This window comes from Streptopelia decaocto, assembly GCF_964273445.1.
Source record: "Streptopelia decaocto genome assembly, chromosome: 9".
NCBI lineage: Eukaryota > Metazoa > Chordata > Aves > Columbiformes > Columbidae > Streptopelia > Streptopelia decaocto.
The window spans coordinates 4,521,220-4,544,432 of record NC_138664.1 but is presented as its reverse complement, the minus strand read 5'-3'; the positions used below and the strand labels follow the sequence as shown (position 1 = coordinate 4,544,432).

At 41.8% G+C, this 23,213-nt stretch overlaps 1 protein-coding gene across 1 annotated transcript in view; it reads left to right on the top strand.

Annotated features, from left to right (window-relative positions):
- ABHD17C (abhydrolase domain containing 17C, depalmitoylase) overlaps positions 1-15,363 on the top strand; it is a 29,373-nt gene extending 14,010 nt beyond the window's left edge. Inside the window, exons 2-3 of the mRNA XM_082060809.1 lie at positions 10,819-10,998; positions 14,913-15,363. Of these exons, the coding sequence (XP_081916935.1) occupies positions 10,819-10,998; positions 14,913-15,132 (400 nt within the window). The 3' untranslated portion in view covers positions 15,133-15,363. The remainder of the gene's footprint in view (positions 1-10,818; positions 10,999-14,912) is intronic.
- Positions 15,364-23,213: the final 7,850 nt, after the last annotated feature.

Below are 23,213 nucleotides of genomic sequence, written 5' to 3'. Positions count from 1 at the left end.
TAAGAGAAGCCCCGTCTTAGTTAATAACTTTGTTTGCTCTTCTGCAGTGCTTGTGCATATTAGCATAACTATATAAGGGATAAGTATATACTGCCTGCTGACTCATCTTCATATAATGCTGGCTGATAAAATATTAATATACTGAGGACAGATGCGTTCATGTGCAGTTGGTTCTTTTTAGGAATATTAGGCCAGTTCATTGGGAACTAATCATTTTCGTATCAGGACCTCTCTGCCGTTCTTGTCCTCCGTCCTGCCTTTCATCCCCTTTCTGTCAGAGACTCTCAAATCACTGCTGGAGCTAAACTGATGCTTCTGAATGGGAAGAAATTATATTTCCAGTTCGTCTGCTTGCACATTTGCAAAACCTTATCCATTCCAGCTGCCATGTAATCTTCTTGGACTGTGGCTCTGGTGTTCTGTGGGAGAGACTGAATTCAGATTCCCAGGGATCTTTGAAGAACGGTGTGAAAATGGCTTTAACTTGGTCTGCTGTAATAGGATTTTGGATACAAGCACCTGCTGCTTCCTGAGACTGCTCAACTTTTTCTTTGTTCTCCTCTGTTAGAATTATGGGATTAATACTTGAATCTTTTTTTATCAGCTTGTTTTTTCTGGATATAGTTATGATTGTCTTTAAGTGACGTAAGGAAAATGCTTATCGGTGCCACGTATTACAAGTTTAATGGCTTATCAAGGAATCATAGAAAAACTAGTCATTTAATGCTGTTAATCTTTGGAAATGAGAGCTTCTTTGTAAAACCTGTTGATAAAATAGCTTTTAGAGACTGAAATGTAAACAGACTTACAGTAAATAGGTAGAGGAGAATGCAAGAAAAAGGAAAGAGTGCAAAAATTGCCGCCAAAGCAAACAAACTACCAAAAAACCTCCAAGCGCAAAAGAAGAAGTTGAGAAGTTAGTTGAATTAAATCAGTGATGGGATGAATTAACTGAGTAGTTCCAGGGCCAAGCCCTATAGGGTATCAAAGGTTTTGAGTGGTCTGCTTTGATTTTCTTTTTTTCCCTCCATCTGTCCTTCCTAACATGAGTCTCCAATGGATTCATCCCAGTTCAGGAAACCATTCACTTCTTCTAGAGCATCTAGACAATTGCCTGCAGCAGAATTTATGTATACTTTTGGTTTAAGATCCTTAGGTTGGAAATGCCTTTTTTATTAAGTTATAGTGCGTATAGCTAACCAGCTGTGCAAACCTAGAAGTGTGAAATTTTAGGTGAAGTTTGATTACAGTTTAGTGTTAGTCTTGTTTCATTATATGCTTATTCAGTGATGACTATTTTTGGAATCCTGATATAAAGAAAACTGAACTGGTGCCATTTCTTTTTGTCTCGGCTGTTCTCATTTGTGCACTTCAGCAATTATTCTGTGTTTTGTGAGCATTTGAGCTGTACCTGGTGAAAGGGGGGGATATTGGCATTGGGTGCAGGCAGCAGCCGGGTCAAAAGCCACTCTCTCTTCTCAGATAAGTAATCCCAGAGGCTTAAGTCTGCAGCTCATGGCAATTCATGCTGCACCCGGATGGCCTTAAACTATTATTACGTGGTGCTGGAGGTATGTAGAGGTAAGACAAATACATCAGAAAGTTAATTTGGTGCTTGATGTAAAACGGAGTCAGGACAAGAGCAATGCTCAAGCTTGAGGTGTCAGGGATGCTCCAGTAAACAGATGGGAGTACTGAAAGAATAACGCAGTGCTTCTGAACAAAAAAAGCTTTGAGAGAGCAGCAAGATTGCTTCCTCCAGGCCTGTAAACCCTCAGTCCCCCAGTGCTGAGCCAAGGGTGGTGAGGAGGGTTGTGTGATGGGCTTGGGAGCGGGGCCAGAATGCATTGGCTCACTGTGGGTTTTCAGCCTCGGGAACAAGGCAAGGCTCTCCAGTTTGGAAGTAACTGGATTCTAAGAAACAGCTGTGAAAGCACAAAACTTGTGGGACTGCATAACCAGTGTTAATATTTGCACTTGGGTTTTTTTGAAGGTTTCTTAGTGAATCAGAGGAGACTTTTTATCAAGCACAGCTTCTGCATGACTTGACACATACTTGTTTTACCTGAAGTCTTTACATAAAAAGATTTTGTGCTTAGGTACATGGATATCATAAAATATTTCTGGTTCTTCGTAGCAAGACTTTTAGGAGTGCAATTTCAGGCAGTGGTTTATTTCTTCTTTCAGATTTTGAGTGTACGATATCCAAAGAGAAAGTAAAGGCTTTTTGCAACAGTAAAAGGATTCTCAGAATTCTAATATGTTGTTAAATGTTATGAGGAATGTGCTCATCTGTCTTAGCTCTGCTGTATTATAAAACATAGAGTAGGATGTGTGAAGCTGAAATGAAAATACCACAGCAGGATAGAGATGTGATAGAAGCTGGAGGTGAAGAGAATTAATTCCTCACTCCAGAAGATACTATAGACTGAGCTTCTCTGTGAAAGTAACAGGATTTTCTCTGCTTTCTCAGGTTATTTAAATGTGCCTCAGAGACTGGCTATATAGATTTTGTACACCGGTTACAGTAAAGAGTATATAATAGAATGTAGCTGACTGAGTTTTTGTGAATTATTGATGCTGTGGTGAATGGAGATGGTTCTTAGCGGGCAGTAAAGGTTTCCTGTCTTTGATAAATAAAGCTTAAGACTTCTGTATTCCATGCTTATTTGCTACAGAACATCTCCATTAAATGGAAAATACTTTGTTAAAGTTAACTCCAGTGCTCTATTTTAAAAATAACTAGACCAAGAGATTGGTCATAGTATACCGTCTGCTTGTTGTGTCTTGGGATTAAATGGTGTAAATGAAGATTGCTCCAAGAAAGCAGTTTGGGAGATGCAAGAAACTATGAAGAAGGCACACGTGCATCTTCAAAACCATCACCTTGTGACACAGAACTTGCTTCAGAACTCAATAGATTTCTCAGGTTGCTAAAGAAAAGAAAGTTGGAGCGTGTGGGAATTACATTTGAACGTACCTATGCGTTTAACTCCTATTTCCACTTTTACTAGCTTCTTGTGTTTCAATTTACACTGGTTTTGGATTGCATTTGTTGCTGTGATTAGGGGGATCCTAATTTAAAGGACCCAGCATTTAAAGGGGTTTATTCAGGACTTTGTTTAGGAAAGTGCTCTCTCTCATCGCATGAACACACGTTGAGTATTGGAGTGTTATTCACCTTTTGCCATCAAGCAGTGTAACGATCAAGGGAGGAGCTCAGACAGAAGGCTCAGCCACAGCATTGCTCATTTTTGTTGGATCTGGTTTCACTTGTCAGTGGCCTTCTTGCTAAATTTGACTCAATATGGAAGAATGAATGATTGTAGAGGCAAAGTTATTCTGTTCTCTTATATCAGCATGCCAGTGGCGCAAGTTCCTATGTAAAATGTCAATGCACATTTAATCAAAATTCTGTTTCCTCATTCCCTGCTATCTAGGGGGTGTAAAACAAAAACAGACTAAAGAAACACAAACACCACCAACTCAGGCAGAAGCAACTGTTCCAAATCTGTTTGTTGTTTATACATAAAACTGCTGCTTCACATAGTAGACAAATGAGCAACCTGACATAAGCCAGGCATCAAAATTCTGGGTTAATGTGGTGGTGTAAAGACATGTTGTAAATTCAGCTGAGTTCTTACTATAAGAGAAAACAAATGAAGTTTTACTTTCTAGCTCCTTTAAAAAAAAATTATCTTCAAGCACAGATTGCATATTTTTTGCCCATTCTGTCTTTGATGTCACAACATTTTGCTACTGTTCACTTAGTTTGGAAGAGATTTCTTCCAGAATGCAGGTTTGCAGAGGTCTTTGTTCCTTGGTGATGGTGTGTGCTATCTGTTGGTTTGGGGTTATTTTTTAATGCTCTTATAGTTACTGCTCTTTTGACTGTTATTTCTTAAAAATGCTTGGAAAATTAGCATGGATAGGTGCAGTCTGATCGCATTTGTCAAACGATCTTTAGCTATAACTGGTTGTGAGGACAGAACTGATTTCTGAGGAGCAGCAGCCAGAGCACAGATGGGACCGGCTCCCCACTGGGTTCTGGGCTGGGCTGGCGATGAGTTGGCTCAGAAATATGTGGGGCAAGGCAGGTATGTGGAAACGCTGCCGGGGTGTGGGATGAAACCCTCCGAGAAAATGGGTGTTGAAGGGGGAGAAGGAATTCACTTGTAGTGGTGAAGCTGGGAAAAAAGGAGGGCGGTGGATTTTACAGTTCAAGAGTTCTTGGTTTTGCTCTGAGTCCTGAGCAGATTTACTTTAGTTATGGAAATTGTTTTCCCCTTTGAAACATGACATATTCAGGAGCCTCTGTTCAATGCAGATGAACACAATATAAGGTTGTATTTGAAAAAGGAGCCATTTTTTAGAGGAACTAGTATTACTAGGATTTTATTAAGAAAAAAAAAAGACACCCAACCTTCGCCCCAAAGCTACTCAGTGTAGATTAGCGTAATTCAGTTAATGTTAAATGTGTCATTACAGTTTGTACTGAAGAATGCTGTGAAATAGCTTTCTTTTACAGGGCAAACTTGTGGTGGCTTCACCGCTCAGCCCTGTGTGCATCACCTGCTTCCGTCACGGGTGCTTGAGCTCACCCGTGGTATCTAATATCCCTGTTAGGACTTGGTTGAACTTTGAGCACCGTTCTCAATACTTGATAACAGATCGCTGATTATCACAATACAGTAATCAAGAAGCAGTTGTAGTGATGCATGCTTCAGTATAATTAAGTTACTGCAGTGTAAATTATCATTCTGAGAAGTGCCTGGAAGTTGTTGCTACTCAATCCATTTATTTATTTGAAAAGAAGAGCTGGTACATCACTGGATTAGCACTACAGTCATATAGTCCAGCAAGGCTGTAGTGTGGTGTTTGCAAATAATGAACCTCCAAAACAACCTTTAAGGTGTCATTTTCAAGTGTCATAAGTTCATTCTGTAACTCCAGTATTAGCCTGTATTGATTAGCACAATGACTATCTGGTGTAGCAGTAAAATAATAGTGATATAAAACGGTGGCAGATTCCTTGATTAAATTTCTCTGGCAGCCATTGGAATTATTTTGAGTGTGAACACATTTGTGGAATTACTTGTCTGCTCCTGTGACAGTGTGCTGGGATAGACGCCAAAAAAATTGGTGTCTTTTTTTGCAGCTTCATAAGGCAAAATACTATGCAAACTGTTTTTGGCTCTTACTGTATTAAAAATGTGAAGTCAAAGAGAGTCTGCTGTACCTGAACTTGAATCACATAGTGCTTGTGCAGGAAGGAGACAGAGGAGGAAGACGACATTGTATATTTAAATACTCAGTGTCAGTGTTTGTGGTGCTTAGTAAAACAGTGAAGAGTTTTAGATCCACGTTCGTGCGAATTCAAGGAAACTGGAGTGAGAAACTGGCACAGGGACTCTTGCTGTGTGCCAGGGGTTCCTGTGAATCTTGAAATAATTCCAATTTTTCTCATTTGACAGTTGATGTTATGGTTAACACCAAAAATCTCTAATCTAATGTCTTGCTCTCCATTTAGTGTTGGCATTTAGACTGAAAATCTGCTGCGATTCCTGTGGTATTTTGGCTGACATGCTGAAGTGGTACTTGCTGAAGCACAATGTGAAATTGAGTGTTTTCTTCTGACACTGTAAATTACTTGCAATAATCCAAACTTCTCTTGTTGAGTTTTTTTAACGTAAAGATCCTACAACATAATCTCTTGTTCAAGATAGATAGACAATCTGCGTGTGGGGGTTTTACGTTTTTGTTTTTCTTTTCTACCCACAAAATTAGCTTTTTAGATTCAGAGTGGATTCAATAGCCGCTTATTTCTGAAAATGTAGATGCACATCTTATGGAAGAGTATAATGATGCTGTAGAAAAATCTGTCCCTGTTTCTTAACAACTGATCTAAGTTTCTCTGGATTATAAAGTTTAGAGATAATGCATTCTGAAAAGGGAACAAATAGTATGTTGTGACAAAGGGACTTCAATATACAGACTTGGATAGCCCGCGAAGATCTTATTATAACTGAGCACGTGTGTGTGCTAGTATAAATACTCTAGACATCACTATTTCCTCCAAATGTGGCATGATTTTGTTGTTCCTGATGTGTGCTGGATTTTCTTCGTGTCTTGAAATGGAATTATTTTGTCGTGGTGTTTCCTTTGAGAGGGATACACGCAGTTTCAAGCTCGACCTCCTTGCAAGAACACACGAGTGAGTGACCCTGATTTTCCTGGCTATTTCTCTTCATGTGCTGTGTTGTAACCAAGAACTTGACCACCAATAGCTGCCTTAGTTCCGTGGCGGTTAAACAGGTCTTGACAGCATTGTGAAATGGGGTTTCTATAGTCAAAATGCTCTGCCTAGATAGATGTTGTGGCTGATTTTGAAAACTTATTTGTTGCTGTTGCCATCTTTGTGCTGTTCTATATTCTTTCCAGTTTAGGTAAGGGATATTGGGACAGCAAATACCATAAAACTTCAAACTGAAAATACAAGGTGTGGTTAACTTCACTGGTTCAGTAAGCCTGAAAAAAGACCTGGCCTCATTACGGAATATGCATTTGGCACCTCTGAGGATTGGCACAGATGCTGTAATTTTGGCCGTGACCATTGCAGAGGTTGAGCTGTGTGACACGTCTGCAGTCCCTGCCGCAGCATTCCCCTGGTGCTGTCAGCTGAGGGAGGAGACAGTAAAAATAGCAATGGGAAGCTTTCCACCTGTGTCACTCAAAACTGAAGCCCGGGGAAGAGGGTGGGAATCAGTATTTTATGCTCATAATTAAAGATGCTTTATGGTAATACACAGTTTGTACATAGTGCTGTCAGCCAGAAGGCATTAAGTACTGTACAAAGGCAATTGATACCCTCATCTGTGTTGTATGAGGAGACTGATGAGGGACGTGGTCCAAACCACAACCATACAGCTATAACCAGACAACTAGAAGTCATTGTGTCCCATCCTCCTTCACCATACTCGGTCAGCGATGCTCCCCACCTCCTCTGACCTGTTGGTGTCACCGAGGTCTCTTACTACTCCGTGCAGGAGTAAGTAAGGAGAACCTGGGATGTATATTCATAAAAGCCAGCTTGTGTGCACGGAGTTCATAAGGAGACCAACATTGCTGGTAAACCTAATTTATATAACTTGAGGCAGTAACACAGGGTGGTGGTGGGGAAAACAAAACCCTGCGTTGCTATTAATCGTGGAGTGTGTTGGTGCCTTAGCTTGACCTGGCCTGAATTGGAAAGCTGTTCATGCAGGTAGCTGTACTGCTTGTGAAGATAGCTGGGTTTTTTTCTGCACACATAAGAAATGTAATCCGTAATCCAGATAATCTACTCAGGGGTTATTGAGAGTAGACTAGGCTGGAGAACTTTGCCACCTGATAAGTGTTTGTGGGTAGGGCAAGTAGAAGCACTTGCATCATTTTAAACAGCAATAGCTTTGTGCCTCTCAGTAACTGACTTCTCTTGGGGAAAAAAGCATGCCTGCCTCTTTTTCTCTTATTTCTCCCCCGCCTCGTCAAATCAGTGTTTTACATATGCCCATGGTAATGATTCTAATTACGTCTTACTTTGCTTTTCCTGAAGGCTGGTTTCCACGTTGCAATGTTGCTCTGCTTGTTTTGCCCTCGATGGGCTCCATGGGAGAAGAACAGGAGCACCCATGGACTGAATCTGGGCCTCCTGCTCCCTTGGATGGAGCTCTGTTTCCACAGAGACCAAAGCTTCTGTGTTTCAAGGAAGATATTTTTAGGACCTGCTGTTTAGCTGCTGGAAGGACTTTCTTCCTTAATAGGAGAGCAGATTGTAACAGGATTCCTCTTTTCTCAGAATGTCTTTTGCCTTTTTCTCTCTCATTCTCTCTGTTTTTCTGTCACTTGGTTTCAGTTTCATTGTCACCTTCTCATCCATGTCTGCTCTTCCTCTCTTCTTCAGTTTCACTTTCTGTATCACTATTCCTGTTGCACAAGAATCTAATACCACAGGGACGTTTGCAGAGGGTGAGGAAGGGCCCAGCCTTTGCTTCAAGGATGCTGACCTTTAAATATAACCCCCCCCTGGTCCTCGTGTACCTCAGTGGAACAGTATTTGCTGACTCACAGCTGGGCAGCACTTGGGAAGATGTGGAGCATCTCAGAGCCAAGCCCTGGCCTTCGGCTCCAAGAACCTCGCACGCGTCAATTATTCATGGCCCTTGCTTCTGAGTTGTCATATGTCCTTTGGCCTCACAATAAATAAATTTTACATGTAGCTGTTCCTGCTGATGTTTGCGGTAAGCTTAATGTCTCACCTTCTGATTGATGGCCTGATGGTAAAGGGCTTAGAAACATAAATCTGTTATAATGACTCTTCTGTCTTGGAAAGTTGGACTGTCCCTAACTGAAACGGTCCAAGAGATTCTTTTAGTTGTTGGTCAGTAGGAGTACAAAGTAGTAAAGACATTTGACTTAATGACAGGCTACAAGTGCACTAACTTAGTGTTCTACTGCTTTTTTAAGATTTTCTTTTCCATAAAATTGTCACATCACCTTTCTGCAGAGTTAGGTACTGAATAGCTGTAGCATTTATTTCCTGAGGAAGGGCTACTTGAAATTTAGAGATCTGTCTTGTTGTTGTTTTTTATTTGTTTGTTTTCCTAATGATGGTGTAGACTGTATCCAATATTAACTGACATACTGTGAAATTCAGATGTTTTTTCTAGAGTAGCTATTGCCACAGCAGCAAGGTGCTTCATTTGCAATGAGCTGTTTTCAGAGGTAAAGTAACATCAAAAGGTGTGAATCCAAAGCAGATATATGTTGAAGAAAATTGCCATTCTAAGGCGATTGTGTGTGTTGAAGGGATTCTCTTGCTGCCCCGTGCTGAGCTGTTATCCTGTGATTCTCATTCAAACATCTCTTTCCATATTCTGCTTAGACCTTAAGCCATTTAGAAAGGGGACTTTACATTTATCGTGATACTGGAGTTCAGGATGGTATTGAAAAACCTAGCAGCACTAATATCATTCCATCCCTACTTAAGTGCCATGTAGCAGATCTTGTTCCAGTCCCGTTTTCTTGTATTCCCATTTGCCTGTCGCTAACACGCTGCAGCAGTGGGTGGATCAGCAGGTGGGACTCATGCGCTGCCTTCAAAGGTCCACGTTTCCACCGCCCCACGCAACAGCTGGAGCGATGTCCATGAGGACGAGGCTTTGCTCCAAGATCCTGTTAACGCGCATACCAAAATCAGCCGGGCTCTACCGTGCGCTGGACTGTTTCTAACAGTAAGGGATAAAAAAATTCTCCTAAAAGAGCCTCACAACATCTCTTTAAAAACATCAGGCCGTGGCTGTGGTGATAGACCACCAACGTGAGCTGCTGCTTGGTTACCAAGAGGATAAATTTTACTCCAGGGAGATATTTTTATACAGTTGCTTATTCATATTCCAGTAGATGCCAAAAGCACCCTTATGCTCAGCAGTATAGAAAAATTAACAAAATGCCAGTTTCACAGAGCCTGCAATCCAATCTAGTTTTACTTCATCATAAAACCAGGCAATCTTAGCCTGTAATTGGTTGATTAGTGCTGGATTATTCTTCTGTTGTAATTTTAATTATTAATTGATTATTCTTCCATTGTCATTTTCTCTCTTTTGCATGTACCAAATCATTTAGCTGCTTGGAAGTCAGGTGCTATCCAGGCCTGCCACACACCTCACTATCGGCTTGCCAAGGAAGCTGAAACCTTCCAGGTGTTCATTTGGAATACCCTAAAGTGTGGGGTTTGATTTTCCTTGCCATAGCAGTGACAGCAGGATTGTGGACAGTGTAGACTGGCAAAAAGACATGTTCTGCACAAATAATTCTCTGCTAGAAATCTGTTCTCTTCTTCGCTCAGTTACTTTTTTATACAGCTTGCAATAGGAAGTGGAGATATACATAGAAATCTGGGTAAATATTTTATAATTAACTGAGTAACAGCTTTGATTTGCAGCGTTCCTAACAAGTTGTGGTGACCAAATACCCTTCACTTCTTCCTAGGCACTGTCACCTCCTCCCGTGCCCCTTCCAAATCCCTTTATATTTTGCATAGTTTAAGTAAAAACTGAATTGGTATAATCTTGAACTTTTTTGTAGTTGCGAACCAGCACACAAGCCAGCATGGTTTTGTAGATGGACGAGAAAATAGAGGAGTCATCCAGGACTCCCAGTGAACCCTGAATTTTATGGAACAATGTGTCTTTATACATACAAAAGAAGCTTAGCATGTTTTAAACTGGAAAATAAAAATGAGGAATATTTTGCACTGTTTGGAAGTTAAAAAGAAGGAATGGAACTATCCTTTCAAATTATCCTCTTTGGTGTCTTTAGCTGCACTAACAAGGCAGTTTGGCCTTTTTGTTCCCGCTGCATGGAGAGAAAGGTGGGCAGAGGAGTAACTCTCTTGTTTTAACAGTGGAAGGGTTGTTAGCCTTCAGAAAAAAATCTAATTGAAATTCCTGGGAGTGACTCTGAATAGTGGGGAAGTCTAATTTATAATTTACTGTGCTGTGGAGTAAAAGATAAGAGGTGTTCGTGGAGATGGTGAAGATTAACGAACAAACTGACATTCCGTCTTTGAGGATAGCTCTCTTCAGCCTGTGCAATGTATTGATTATTTACTTTGGACTGTTTTAAAGTTTAGACTTGTAAATTCATGCTTCCTAGGAACAGATTTTAAAGAGCTACAATGGGTAGGAGGGATGTTTGGTTTCTTTTTATCCCCCTTCTTTTGTTTTGAGTTTTGGTTTAACAATGCAAAATGTGATTTGCTGTTTATTTTTTTTACAGGTATGGTGTTAGTCCTGAGAACATAATTCTGTACGGTCAGAGCATTGGTACAGTCCCTACAGTAGACCTGGCATCTCGGTACGAGTGTGCAGCGGTAATCCTTCATTCTCCCTTGATGTCGGGATTACGGGTAGCTTTTCCTGACACTAGGAAAACCTATTGCTTTGATGCTTTTCCAAGGTATGTATAAACGCTGCCAAGGGGATTGTTCTATACTCAACATGCTCTTTAAGTGTTTGAAAGGCACTAGCTGTGTAACTTTCCAGGGAACTTTATTGAATTGTCACCTGCATTTTAAACTTCAGATACACACACCTTCTAAATCCAAGCAGAGATTCACCATGTAAGAAGCAGGCTGATGTCAGTCTCAAATTGATGTGATAGTCATTGTAACAAACAAATAAATTCTTCGTGTTTACAGCTGATTTTTCTCCTATTTTATGTATTATGGGTTGTTAGGATTTTTATGCTGTCAAATTTGGAGTAGTAGCTTAACAACTGATAATTGACTATTAAGTCCTTAAGGCTAATGACTAACAAATGAGTAATCGTACACCCTTAACATCTTGGTCAGCTTTGATTTAGAAGGTAATATGATATCATGAAATGGATGTGCTATTTTGGAGCTGCTTGTTACAATGTTGCTATAGTTTTACCGGATCAGCAGAGAAGAAGGTATAAATAATTACTGTTTTTAATGGGAGAAAACAAGAGAGTGTCAGAGGCCTGAGTGTTAGGCTGGTGAGGTTCACTTTTCAGTTTGGCTCTGCATTTCATGTATAATCCCAAGGGAATGCAGTTAGTGTTTCTTTGCCTTTGGTCCTTGTAAGTAAAAACACTTCTGCACCTTTGGTGTGCTGTCCATCTAAAATCACTAAAGATACTGAGGCTTGTATTTCTTCCTCCATGATGGAGGTCATGTAAGATCCTAATGTCTGTGACCAAAATAAAGTAAGTTCCTGTCCCTTTTTTGGAAGATTTTGAGCTTGTTTTAAGAAGCACTAGAATATTTTACATGTAGAAAGCTACGTACAACTGGTTTCAAGATAAAACAGTTGCCCTTATAGCCTATTGTTTCATTTGAAAAGCAATTGCAACAGACCTAAATTAGAGTGTCCAAATATTAGGGAACAGCAGAGGTTCTGGGAATAGCAGATATTCTAGGAATCTTTTAGAGCTTCTCATTTGCCCCAGTCTCTTCATAGCAGTGTGTATAGAGCTGGAAGGGAGAGGATAACGCAGAGACTCTCTGAAGCCTGGTGCAAAGTTTCAGTTTGCTTCAGAAGGTCATGTTTGCAATAAATGTAGTAGGGGATATTCATAGAATTTGTTCTGTTTGTTTTATTGTAGTTGTAACAGATTAAAATTAGAAGGTGGGGGAGGATGTAGATATAGGTCCGTATGCCAAGACAGCTAGAAGTGGTAGTGACCAAGTAATACTGGCTCTCACAGCATCTATGCTGAGATATATACATATATATAAATAAGCTATTAAATAAATAAATAGTTGAAGGTGTGGTCAGAATTTGAAACACACTTCTCCTCATTCATCATCCTTAAACCCGCAATCCAATATTTACAAATGCTTCTGCTAGAGGGGGGGAAAAAAAGGAAGCCTTAAAAATAGCACTGATGACAAAAGTAACAGTGATTAGCTGCTATCAGCCAAACAGAATACCAGTTTAAAAAAGACAAAGCGGGAGGGGGGAACAGTGACAACAGATGCACTGTAGCCCTTGAGTATTTTGTTCTTACCCTGCTGAGCTGGTCGTTGCTGTCAGTCTGACTTCACTTGCCCTGTCAGCACTGAAAATAAACAGCACTGTACTTTCCTGAATGTCTGCGGCTCAACTGTCTGTCTTCACGGCGGGAGACAAATAGTTCTGTGTGCACCTACGGTGAATTGCTATTATGTGCATTTTATGTTGGGACTCCATGAGAATTTGGTCTCTGTAGATTTTTCTAGCTGCAGAGCAGTGTGGCTGAGAATACTAAGTAAGTCTAATGTGCAGTTTAAATACTGCCTTATGAGTCGCTGAGTTGGCAGTTGGGACGCTTTCCAGTTTTCTGCAAAATACAAATATTATCTAGCTTAATAGTCTGTGAATGTATGTGGAAAAAATAGTTCCTTTATCTGAATACTGAAGTTAAAGGGATTTCCTGGTTTCCTACAATAAATGAGAACTTAGTATCTGGCCACTAAGATTGTATATAATGATCTCTGTAGCTATATGTAGCTGATGTGTCTGACACATCGTGGAACTCGGGGACAGATCCTTTGTGGGCTTAAGATGTCGGTTTATACGGCTTGTTGATGGTAAAGCGTTTACATTTGGCTATGAAATTTATTTGAGGATTGAAATTACGGAGAAAAAAGAAGTAACTCCTTCATTATTCTGGTTTGTCTCTTATGTTCTGGGGGTATTTTTCTGAATTCAGCATAGTTGCACACAACTCAGGTTCCAGACAGAAAAATAACGCTTTTCCTCTTTAAATGACTTGAAGCCTGTTTTTTGGAGAAGTATTGAGGCAGAAATGTGTTTACATTCAACTGTTTACTGGAATAGCAATGACGGTTCTCTAGCATACCAAGTGCTGAGATTTATATACATGAGGTTTAGTGCTTCATTCTACATCTTAATTTTTAAATAGCTTTATATTTTCATAAAGCTTATTTAAATCTGTTTTTAAACCCGTGTATGTTGGCATCCGTACTTTTAAATTGTTTTAAGCAGTCTTGATCACTTTGTAAAATCTCTAGGCTTACAAAAATTGCACGCTTGCTTCTTCTCCTAGAGCAGAAAAATCCAAGCAGCTTTTATTAGACAGCACAAAGAAATAGACTTGTCCTTCTGTTAAATCGAATATTACTGATACTCATTTCTCCACCCCCTTCATCCCATACTCTGCATAATGTCCTGAGCCGGTTCCACCATTTGTTGATGTCAGAGGAGCTGGTAGGAGGCGGAGGGTTCATTACCACTCTGCTTATATACTCGTTTGGAATTACTGGCAACTACCGATGTGATATGGTTGTCTGGCAGTAAAAGCTGGTGCCTGCACGAAGGCAGTTGGGGAAAGCTGCTGGTTACCACGTGAAGTTCACATGCGACCAGTGTGCTTCGTAACTGGGGTTTTCTGGCCTGAATTCATAGGTGTGAAGGTGCTTTTGTTGCTCTTTCCATTCTGCTGAACCCAGTTTTCCATGAGGGGGGGTCACTGGTCTGCTCAGTGTAGCTGGAACAAAAGGGAAAAAAATTACTTGAAGGCCACTTTGCAGAAGAATTTAGTTGGATGACCTAAAATCCTGTATGTTTCTTCTGGTTTGTAGTTAAATATCCTTGTGTAACACTCTTCTCCTGCAGGTTTCTTTCCTACCACTTGAACATAGGCAATCAGTACAAAGAAGAGATTGTTACCCTTTAGCTGAACCTGCTTCAGTTTGAGGGTTTGAAGACAGTTCAAACCTTATGAACGGAGGTTTTTTGGGTTTTTTTGCATGAGTCTTGTGACTGGAATGTCATTAATTAGTTCTTAATCTGTTAATTGGAAGATGATACTGTGTAATGTGAAGTCCACACTGGCGGTGGGTCCCATGGAATCTTACTGGCTTCTCAATGGTTTTGTAATAGATATACTCACTGTTTGGGGGGTTTTTTGTGGAACTCAGGGACAGATTCTTTGTGGGCTTAAGATGTCGGTTTATATGGCTTGTTGATTGTAAAGCGTTTACATTGGCTATGAAATTTATTTGAGGATTGAAATTATGGAGAAAAAAGAAGTAACTCCTTCATTATTCTGATTTGTCTCTTATGTTCTGGGGGTATTTTTCTGAATTCAGCAAACTTTGTTTGTGTGCTGCCCATTTGGGCTTGTTGTCGTTAGAACCATTGGGACGCTGGTGACGGCAGCTCAGACTCCAGTTTACACGTACGTTTCGGGAGTGAGCCTTGTTCCCTACCACTTGGCCACAATTCCGGTGTTTTGCAGCCATTTAAAAACACGCGGTGATTATGTATCAGTAGTTAATCTTGCTTTCTTTGATGGTGTAAAAGACCCAAACTGAGCTGTCTTCTTCTTTTTCCATCCCCCAGCATTGACAAGATCTCTAAAGTGACCTCTCCCGTGCTGGTGATCCACGGTACCGAAGACGAGGTGATCGACTTCTCCCACGGCCTGGCCATGTACGAGCGATGCCCGCGCGCCGTGGAGCCCCTCTGGGTGGAAGGGGCCGGGCATAATGACATAGAGCTTTATGCACAGTACTTAGAGAGACTAAAACAGTTCATATCTCATGAACTTCCCAACTCCTGAAGAAGCCTACCTGATTTTACCTCAGTTACTGTGAACAGAAGAAATTACCTGGTTTTGCACATGCTTTAACTGGATAGCTGTAATAGCTTTATACTATGAAGAAATACCCTGTCTTGAGGGTGTTCTAATCAAACATCTGATGAAATTTGTCTTTTATATCTGGAAATTATTCTACTAATGCACACAGAAATGGTCAACTACTGTAATTCCAACAATTTTTAGCTTTGTTGCCCTGAAGGAAGTGGGAATACTAGCTGCTTATGGGGACACTTTTTACCTAGTGCTGTATTAATCGAAGATCAGTTTTCTCTGTCTTTATAATTCTGTCCTGCAAAGACTTTTTTTCCCCAGTGTTCTCAATGTGGAGAACACAACTGTTATGAGCTACAGCTTGTTCTGAACAATCAGTCAAGGGTTCAGTCGAAGGGAGTACTTTCTCTGTAAAGTTTCTAGCTGTGGTATTGTAACTGGAAAGTTATTGTGATGAAGTTCCCCCTCCTCCCTTCTCGTGTTCTTTGGTTAACTTACTGATCTTCCCGAGTAAATTATTTAAATATCCTTTTTCCTGAAAATAAACTACTATATGGGGCTAAACTCTGTTAACGACCTCTCCATTACCTGTATAAACATAACTGGAATATTCTTAAAGGAACTGGGGACAAAATTGCTTTTTGTTTAAAAATAAATGTGTAAATTTACTACTAGAAAACTCATTTTAATATTCAGATGGTCTGAATAATAGCCATAACAGACATTTCCTTCTGTAAAGCATTCCTGTAGACTTTTTAAAAGTACTGTACATATTTGAATTTACATTGTGCATAGATTCTTAATTGGTAGTTTTAATTTAAGTCTAGTTACAATAAACTGCAAAATTCTGGTTTGTATATGATTGAATACATTTTGTTAAAATATGTTTTTATCCCTATATTATTTTGCTATTAAAGTTTTATAAAGTTTCCAGGACAAAAAAAAAAAGAAAAAAATTTACACATTTATGTTTTGATGAATTTATGTAACTAAATTTTCATTGAGCTGATCTTTTTAGTTTAGAAGCAATTTGATTCTTTGACACTGGAATCGCACAGATTATGCATCAGAAATGCAAGACACTTACAAATTGTTACACTACTAGCATAGGTCTAATTTTTTCCAAATTTAAAGGCCTTAAATGTACTGTAAGCCTCAGATTGTTGTATACATTGATCGCGATTGATTGCAGTTTGTGTCCTGTTGCTAGAATGCAACGCAGTGATTGTAATGGAATAAAGGATGCATGGATTAGAGCTTGCCGAATTTTGGAATCTTATTTGGTGCATCATTTTTATACACAAGGAAAATGCCAAGTACAGGTGTTGATAGAGAAACTTGAATTTCACTATTTAATTCCTTCCTTTCGAGGAAAGTTCTCCTAAAGTACAAAGCCACATTTCCATGAAGCTTGGTATGTAAATCAAATGTAAAAGAGATTACTTTTAAATGGTGTTCGGCTGGTTTTAAGTAATGAAAAATCATGATTCATTGCCTAGAAGAAATGTTTGAACGTACTTGTCGTGAGCCCTGCAGTTAATTGTCAGCACTGCAAGTGTCTGTTGTCTCGGGTTAGTCACTTGGCCCTGTTACCGTAAAGGAGACAAACTGGTATTTTCAGTGGGAGTGGGGGAGATGAGGACACGCGTCCTGCTCAGAGTTGTCCCGATCCTTCAAATTCGGATCTGGCGTCTGTGTTACCAGTCGCGAGTTTTAAACGCCCCAAGCACCAGGGTCCCCAGCAGTTCTCTTGGTGACTGTTCCAGCCCAAACGGGCAGGTTTTGCCCGATCGGCACCTCGAGCTTCCTGCTTCCCTCCTGTGCTTTAAATAACAGTTCAGACACACGTCTGCCTTTTGTTTGTTTGCTTGTTTTGCACCTTCATAATTCTGCAGTGGGTGTTCTCCTGTTTCTACCTGTGTTCTTCCTGAGACTGCAGCTCTGCAGACACAAAGCTGATGTCTGTGGTATTCCAGGTAACGTTTGGAAGTGTCAGCCTGTCCATGCTGTGGCTTGGGTGGGTTTTACTTAAGCTCTGTTTTTTTGATAACCCCATTGAGCTTTGTGTTGCTCTGAAAACTTCACTCTCCAGCGTTTCTTTCCATGACCCCTTGTAGCTACTCTTTACTTCAACAAACTGGTACTTTTAACCTTTTCCCCATAAATGGATTTATTTTCTTTAATTACTACTTTTCTAACTCCTGCAGTTATTTTGTGGCTTGTCTTGGCATTTGCTTTGCTTTTGGTCGATATTCCTCCGTTAATGAGAACCCCAGATCTGAATTCAGTATTGTCCTTTATGTCCCATCAGCCTAAATTCACAATAATCTTGCTGAACATTAATTTCCACTTGTACTATCTTTTATTTGTCCAAATTCCTGCCTGACTAATTCTCTGAGGTGCCTCATTGTTCTTCTGCTTTCTGCATTGTCTGCTTTGGTTTGCAAAGTTCACCTACATTTAACAAACATAAATGTTGCATTAATTAAAATGTTAATTAGCGACCTATCAGTGATCTACTGGTATGGAATTTCCCTCTCTTAATTCAATAATTTGTTTACTTGTTTGGTCCCTTCATTTTCCTTGTAGCCCCATTCCCATCCAATAGTTCCTTAATGAATTCTGCAGTGTTAATGATTTTCTGGCATAGCCTTTACACAAAATAAAACAAATAGTGGTAGTGAGCTGCTTTATGTTTTAAGCTGGTATCAAGGCATTTCAAAACGCTGCTGCTGGTCAACATTAGAATTAATAGTTGAAAGAATCTGTGGCCAAATCATGAAACTACGTATAAGATCACAGTATCACAGTGTGATACTGGAAGATGGAAGATTTCAGGCCATCATTTGTTTAAAGAAAATAGGTTAGAATTCTCAAATGATGGGGAATGGGATGATGTGAGGTTATGAAAGAGAAACTTTAAATGGGGCTAGAAAATGGTTTGTTCCAGCAAACTGCCAACATTCTCATTTAAATACATAATGTGGGCTTTACGAGAACTTGTTATGCATATTTTAGAGCTACCAAGGTGTCGCTGTAAAAATGGCTGTGTCGGGATAAATTATGCAACGGGTCTTCCGAGGGTGTAAATGAGCACTAACATCTTTTTCTCTCGATGGGGATGCTCTATCCAGCGTTTCTGTGTGACCCACCGCCTTTGTTCACCCAGCACAGCCGTGTGCGAAGCGCTTTTCCCAGGAAGGTAAGATGTGGCACATCTGGGTTTGTCAGTAGTTGTTTAATGTTTATGCTCTGAAAAGACAGAGGAAAATATTTGTTACCATATTAAAGGCAGCATTTTCTGGGGAGTTTGATGTGAATTCTTTTTAAATTTATGTAACCGTTATAAATTAAACTTGCATTCACGTAGAAACCTGGGACCCCGTGTTGCCTCTGATGCATTTTTCCTCCTCATTCTTTGAGGTCATTCCTGTAACTTGTGGCAAATCTGTCCTGAGTACTGTCCCTTTAGCTTTATAAATGCTTAAACCTGTATTTACACTTAATATGGTGCACATCTTTTATAAACTCTGTGTTGTATTTGCGTTTTCTACATGACGCCAAACATAGAGAACCAATGCACTTTCTTCCTCTGGTTATTCGTTCAGCAGTAAACCTTGACTGCTCTCATTTGGAAAATGTTTTACTTCCTTAGGTCTGTTCTCATGAATGTAAATTAATGATTTTGTTGAAGTCCATTTAACTTATTTCTCTGTATCCTTGTGGAATTCACCAGCCATTTTAGCTCTGAAATTCCTTGTGGTGCAAATGCAGTTGTTTGTACTCCCCACACTGGCCAAGGGTCAGTGGGTAGGTTGGTAGGTAGGTTGGTAGGTAGGGCGGGCAGCTCTTTGCTGGGGGGGCACTCTGCTATGGGAGTGAGGTAAAGCACAGAAACTACCTGCTTAGTATTTATTGCTTTTGAAGTGGGGCAGTAATTCTTAGATCGGATGGGTGTCAATTTGAAAGTGGGACCTTGTATTCCAACTGTGCAACATTCGGATCACATAAGTCTGTTGCAATGGTAAAACAGACACGCAGGTCCCCCCATCGGGAGCGTGAGCACCTCTTCTGTGACACTTTGGCAATGTCTGGTTTTGTAGCTGGGTTTGCGTAGTTAACCAAACTAAATTTGCAGAAAGCATTAGAGTAAATGCCTTAAAGGGGAAAAAAAATACCCCTACACCTTCAGCATGTTACTTGTAAATTGTCTTCTGGTTCCTGCAAAGGTCAGTATTCTGTGTTGTGGATTTCCTGGCGGCGCGGTGCGCCGGGAGCAGTCAGGGCGCTGCTTTCCAAAGTCAAACTCCGGGTTCCTGCAGGTCTTGCTGGGGAGCGGGCAAGTTCTGGCCTGGGCCACTCTGTGCCCTGTGCTTGTCGCTCTGCCTGGCGGCTGCTGAAGGCGAAGGTGTGCTCGCCGTTCTGTTCTGCGGGGGACGTGGCTGAAGTTTTCCCGTTCGGCAGAGACCAGAAAGAACATCTCAGCTCCCCGCGGGGAAGTGCCGGCTGGCGGCGGCTCTCGACATAACCGGCCTTTGTGTCCAGGTCGGGGGGAAATCCCTCCTGCCGCAGCCCGGGCAGCCTCCCAGCCGCCTGGGCCCCGCGCCGAGGGGCAGCTCCGGGCTCGGCCGGGGCTCCCGGGCACGGCCGGGCCGGCAGCCGAGGGATCGCCGGCAGCGATGCGGCTCCGCCGGGCGCAGCCAGGTGAGGAGCCGCCGAGAGCGGGCGGGGGTGCGGGACGGGGGGCTGAGGGACCAACCCCTCTGTCTGTGTTGCAGGTGCCCCCCGCGGGCGAGAACCCCCGAGAAGTGCCCCCGCCGCCCGGCTGCTGCCGCTGCTGCTCCTGGTGGGCGCCGGGTCCGGGGAGCGGGCGACGAGCGTCAACAGTCAGTAGCGACACGGTGACGGTGTCCCCGGGGGCCGGCGGTGGGGAGGGCAGTGCTGGCGGGGAGGAGGAGGAGGAGAGAGGAAGGCGGTGCTGCAGCCGCCCGGGGCCGGGAGCGCTCCGGCCTCCGCTGCTATTGATTCCCAGCGTGGGCTTCTCCGGGACAGGAGAAGGAGCCTGTGGCTGCTGGGGCCAACCCTTTCTTTTATCTAATGGAAAAACGGAAAGGAAACATGCCTCTGGTTTCCAGTTTAACTTCCAAGACACAGCATGGATTGACTGTGGCTTTGGAGGTGACTGCATGCAATGGGCCCTTAATTTATTTTCTCCTTTCGTTACTCAGGCCTTTTTTAGTTTAAGGGCTGCCTTTAAGTGCAAGACATTGATCCAAAGTTTTGTTTATTCTGAATAATGTTTTACACAGCAGTTTGTTCCAGAAAGCTCGCAGACCTGCTTAAAGATTTAACATGCCTTACATTTCAAGTTACTCCGCTGCAGCGGTGCCATTAGGTGCACTTAGGGATGCTTTGGGTCTGCCCCAGAGCCCTTTCCCGTCGGCTCAGGCCGGTCCAGGTGGGTGGCAGCAGTCCATGCAGCCCTTCATGGACCAGCTGCACCCCAACGCATCCAACAGGAGGAAGGAGCAAAGGGCTCCTCCTGGAGCTGGGTCACTCCTCCTCTCCCCTTGTACCTCCCGGGGATCTCACACAAGCAGTTCGCTCCTCTCTTTGTGAGCCCATCAGTAAATAGTAGAAGAGCTCACTGATCTCTCAGAGGTCTTATGAACAGGATTCTTGCAATGGTTATTGATTGCTCTCAATGAAAGAGGCGGTAAAGGTGCAAAATGCTGCTTTAATTCTGACATATTCCCGAGTTATCCACTGCCATCTAGTCCTAGCAGTTCTGTTTTGCAGTTTCTAAGTAATTCAGGGATGAATTATAGCCATAAATGTCTCTTTTGATATGTAAATTTCCAACATAGTAGCAGAATACTTAACTAGTACAGCCACAATATGAAAAAAATCCCCTGGACCATAAGTAACAACTACTTGAAGCTGATTGATAACCTTAATCTTGACATCAAATAAAAAACAATACCTGAAGCTTCTCAGACATTCCTGGACTGGGATCCTTCTCTAGGAAATAGAAGAACATTCTTAAAAATCTTTTCCTCTGCTTAGAAATGAGAGAGAGGGAAAGGTGCAGGCACATTCCAGGGCTCTGGGGACGTGACCTCCAGCCTTCAGCAGTATGCCCTGGTGTTAAAACATTAACTATTTCAAACACTTTTGGCAAGATGCAATTAAATTGGGGGTTCCCCGTCCCTTTTCATTGTTAGAGTTTTCTTGTGCGTTTGCAGCCTTACTTATCATGAAGCCCCAGAGTACTTATGTTGCAATTAATTGTTTTATTGATCATTTCTCAGGGTGTAAATGGAACCTTCAGGCTCAGTCTGGATGAAGGACAGCTGGGCACTACCTTAGAAGCAAATTTAAACTCCAGAGAGTCACGATTCCCCCACAACGGTACCTTCTTGTCCACAGAATAAACATACTGTGGCCCTTGAGCAACCACAGCTTAACCCTGTTAGACCAGGCTAATGGCTTTGATCAGCAGGCAGGGATCAGAGAGATCACCTAGAAAGCCAAACTGACCATTTCATTTAAGCCCAACCTGTGTCTGTTGGAAACCTAGAGGCTGTGCTGGTCCTGGACCCAAAATGCAAACAGCTCAGCAGGAATGTTAAAGTTTCCTTTCTTAGTCATGTATGAAAAAGGTTTTCTAGTCTTTAATAGGAATCATTATTTTTCTTAATGTTTTTCAGAAAATGTATCTGGAATAATACATACACTTTTGGTTATATTTTTGGTTTTTTTTTAGGAATCTCTGTACTCTGCAGTATATGTATGTGTAACAAATACAGTTTTCCTGAGCATTACAGAAAAAAAATAGTTTAAATAAAAAATTTATTTGTAATAATTTGTAATAATTTGTAATAAGCATTATTACACTACAGTACCTGAAAACCCATCTATAGCAAATCTATTGATTGGCTTGTTGAAACATTCAGGAAGTTTGTCAAAGTAGCAATCTGCACTGTATCCAGGGTTACAGCAGAACATTGATAAATTTAGATATATATATTTTAAAGAAACAAAACCACCTGGGTTCTTTGCTGTTCATGTTTAATGGGGTTTACTGTATTTACACTTATTTCAGAACATAGCCTGAGTTCCAACAGTTCCTTGTGGGAGCTGGATTATGAAGGACTGTTGCACAGTGAGAAAACCTTTCCTGGGACCAGCCCGTTCAGGAGCAGCTCTCTCCTGAGTCACCAGGCAAGAAGAAGTTGGCTGAGTCAGAACATGGGCCAGAAACCACAAGAAAAGCAGCTGTCCTGTGACATGCTCCTTAAACTTTCCAGATATATTTTAATGGATACCTTTGGACCTAGCTTGGCCTGGAATCTCTTCCGGTTTTATAACTGTGATCAAGAAATCAACCTGCCCAAAATTCATATCAGTCCTCTCAAGGTGGCCCAGCACAAGGTGAAACCGTTCTTGCTACGCAGGGCGCTTCAGCTTCTCAGGGATATGGGAGTCTTGTCTGAAGCTCAGCAGTCCAAGGCCACCTCTCTGCTCAAGAAGCAAATGCCTAAACCAAGGAAGACACCGTTAGAGCCCAAAGGTGAACAAAGTGGTAGGTATATAAGGAAGAGATGTAGCTTTGGTATCTCAAATGCTTTCTGGTGCTGGCTGAGTGACTTTGGGGGCTGCTCTCTGTGCTGCTGGGTGAGGGGAGGACATCACTGGGTGCAGTCTGGTACATGGTGGTTTGTGCCACGCCGGGAGCTGGCGTTCAGTGTTCAGGCTGAGCTGGAGCCAGCCTGGAGCGCTCAGGCCTAAGCAGGAGGTCTGTGACAAGGCAGGTGGGAAGCGGTCTCTGCCGGCAGCAGATGCTAGACAAAGGCTGGTACAGTGTGCAGAGGGCAGTCATCACAGACAGGCCATGATAAGGAGACAGTCTGTGAGAGTTAATACAGGCACTAAAAGCTGCATTGTGGTAACGTGGTGCTCAGCTCGGTGGGGCTGCCAGGCCCAGGGCGGCCCCTGAGTGCAGCTCTAACACCAGCATTAGCAGCGTGTTGCTCAGTGGTCCCCAGGGG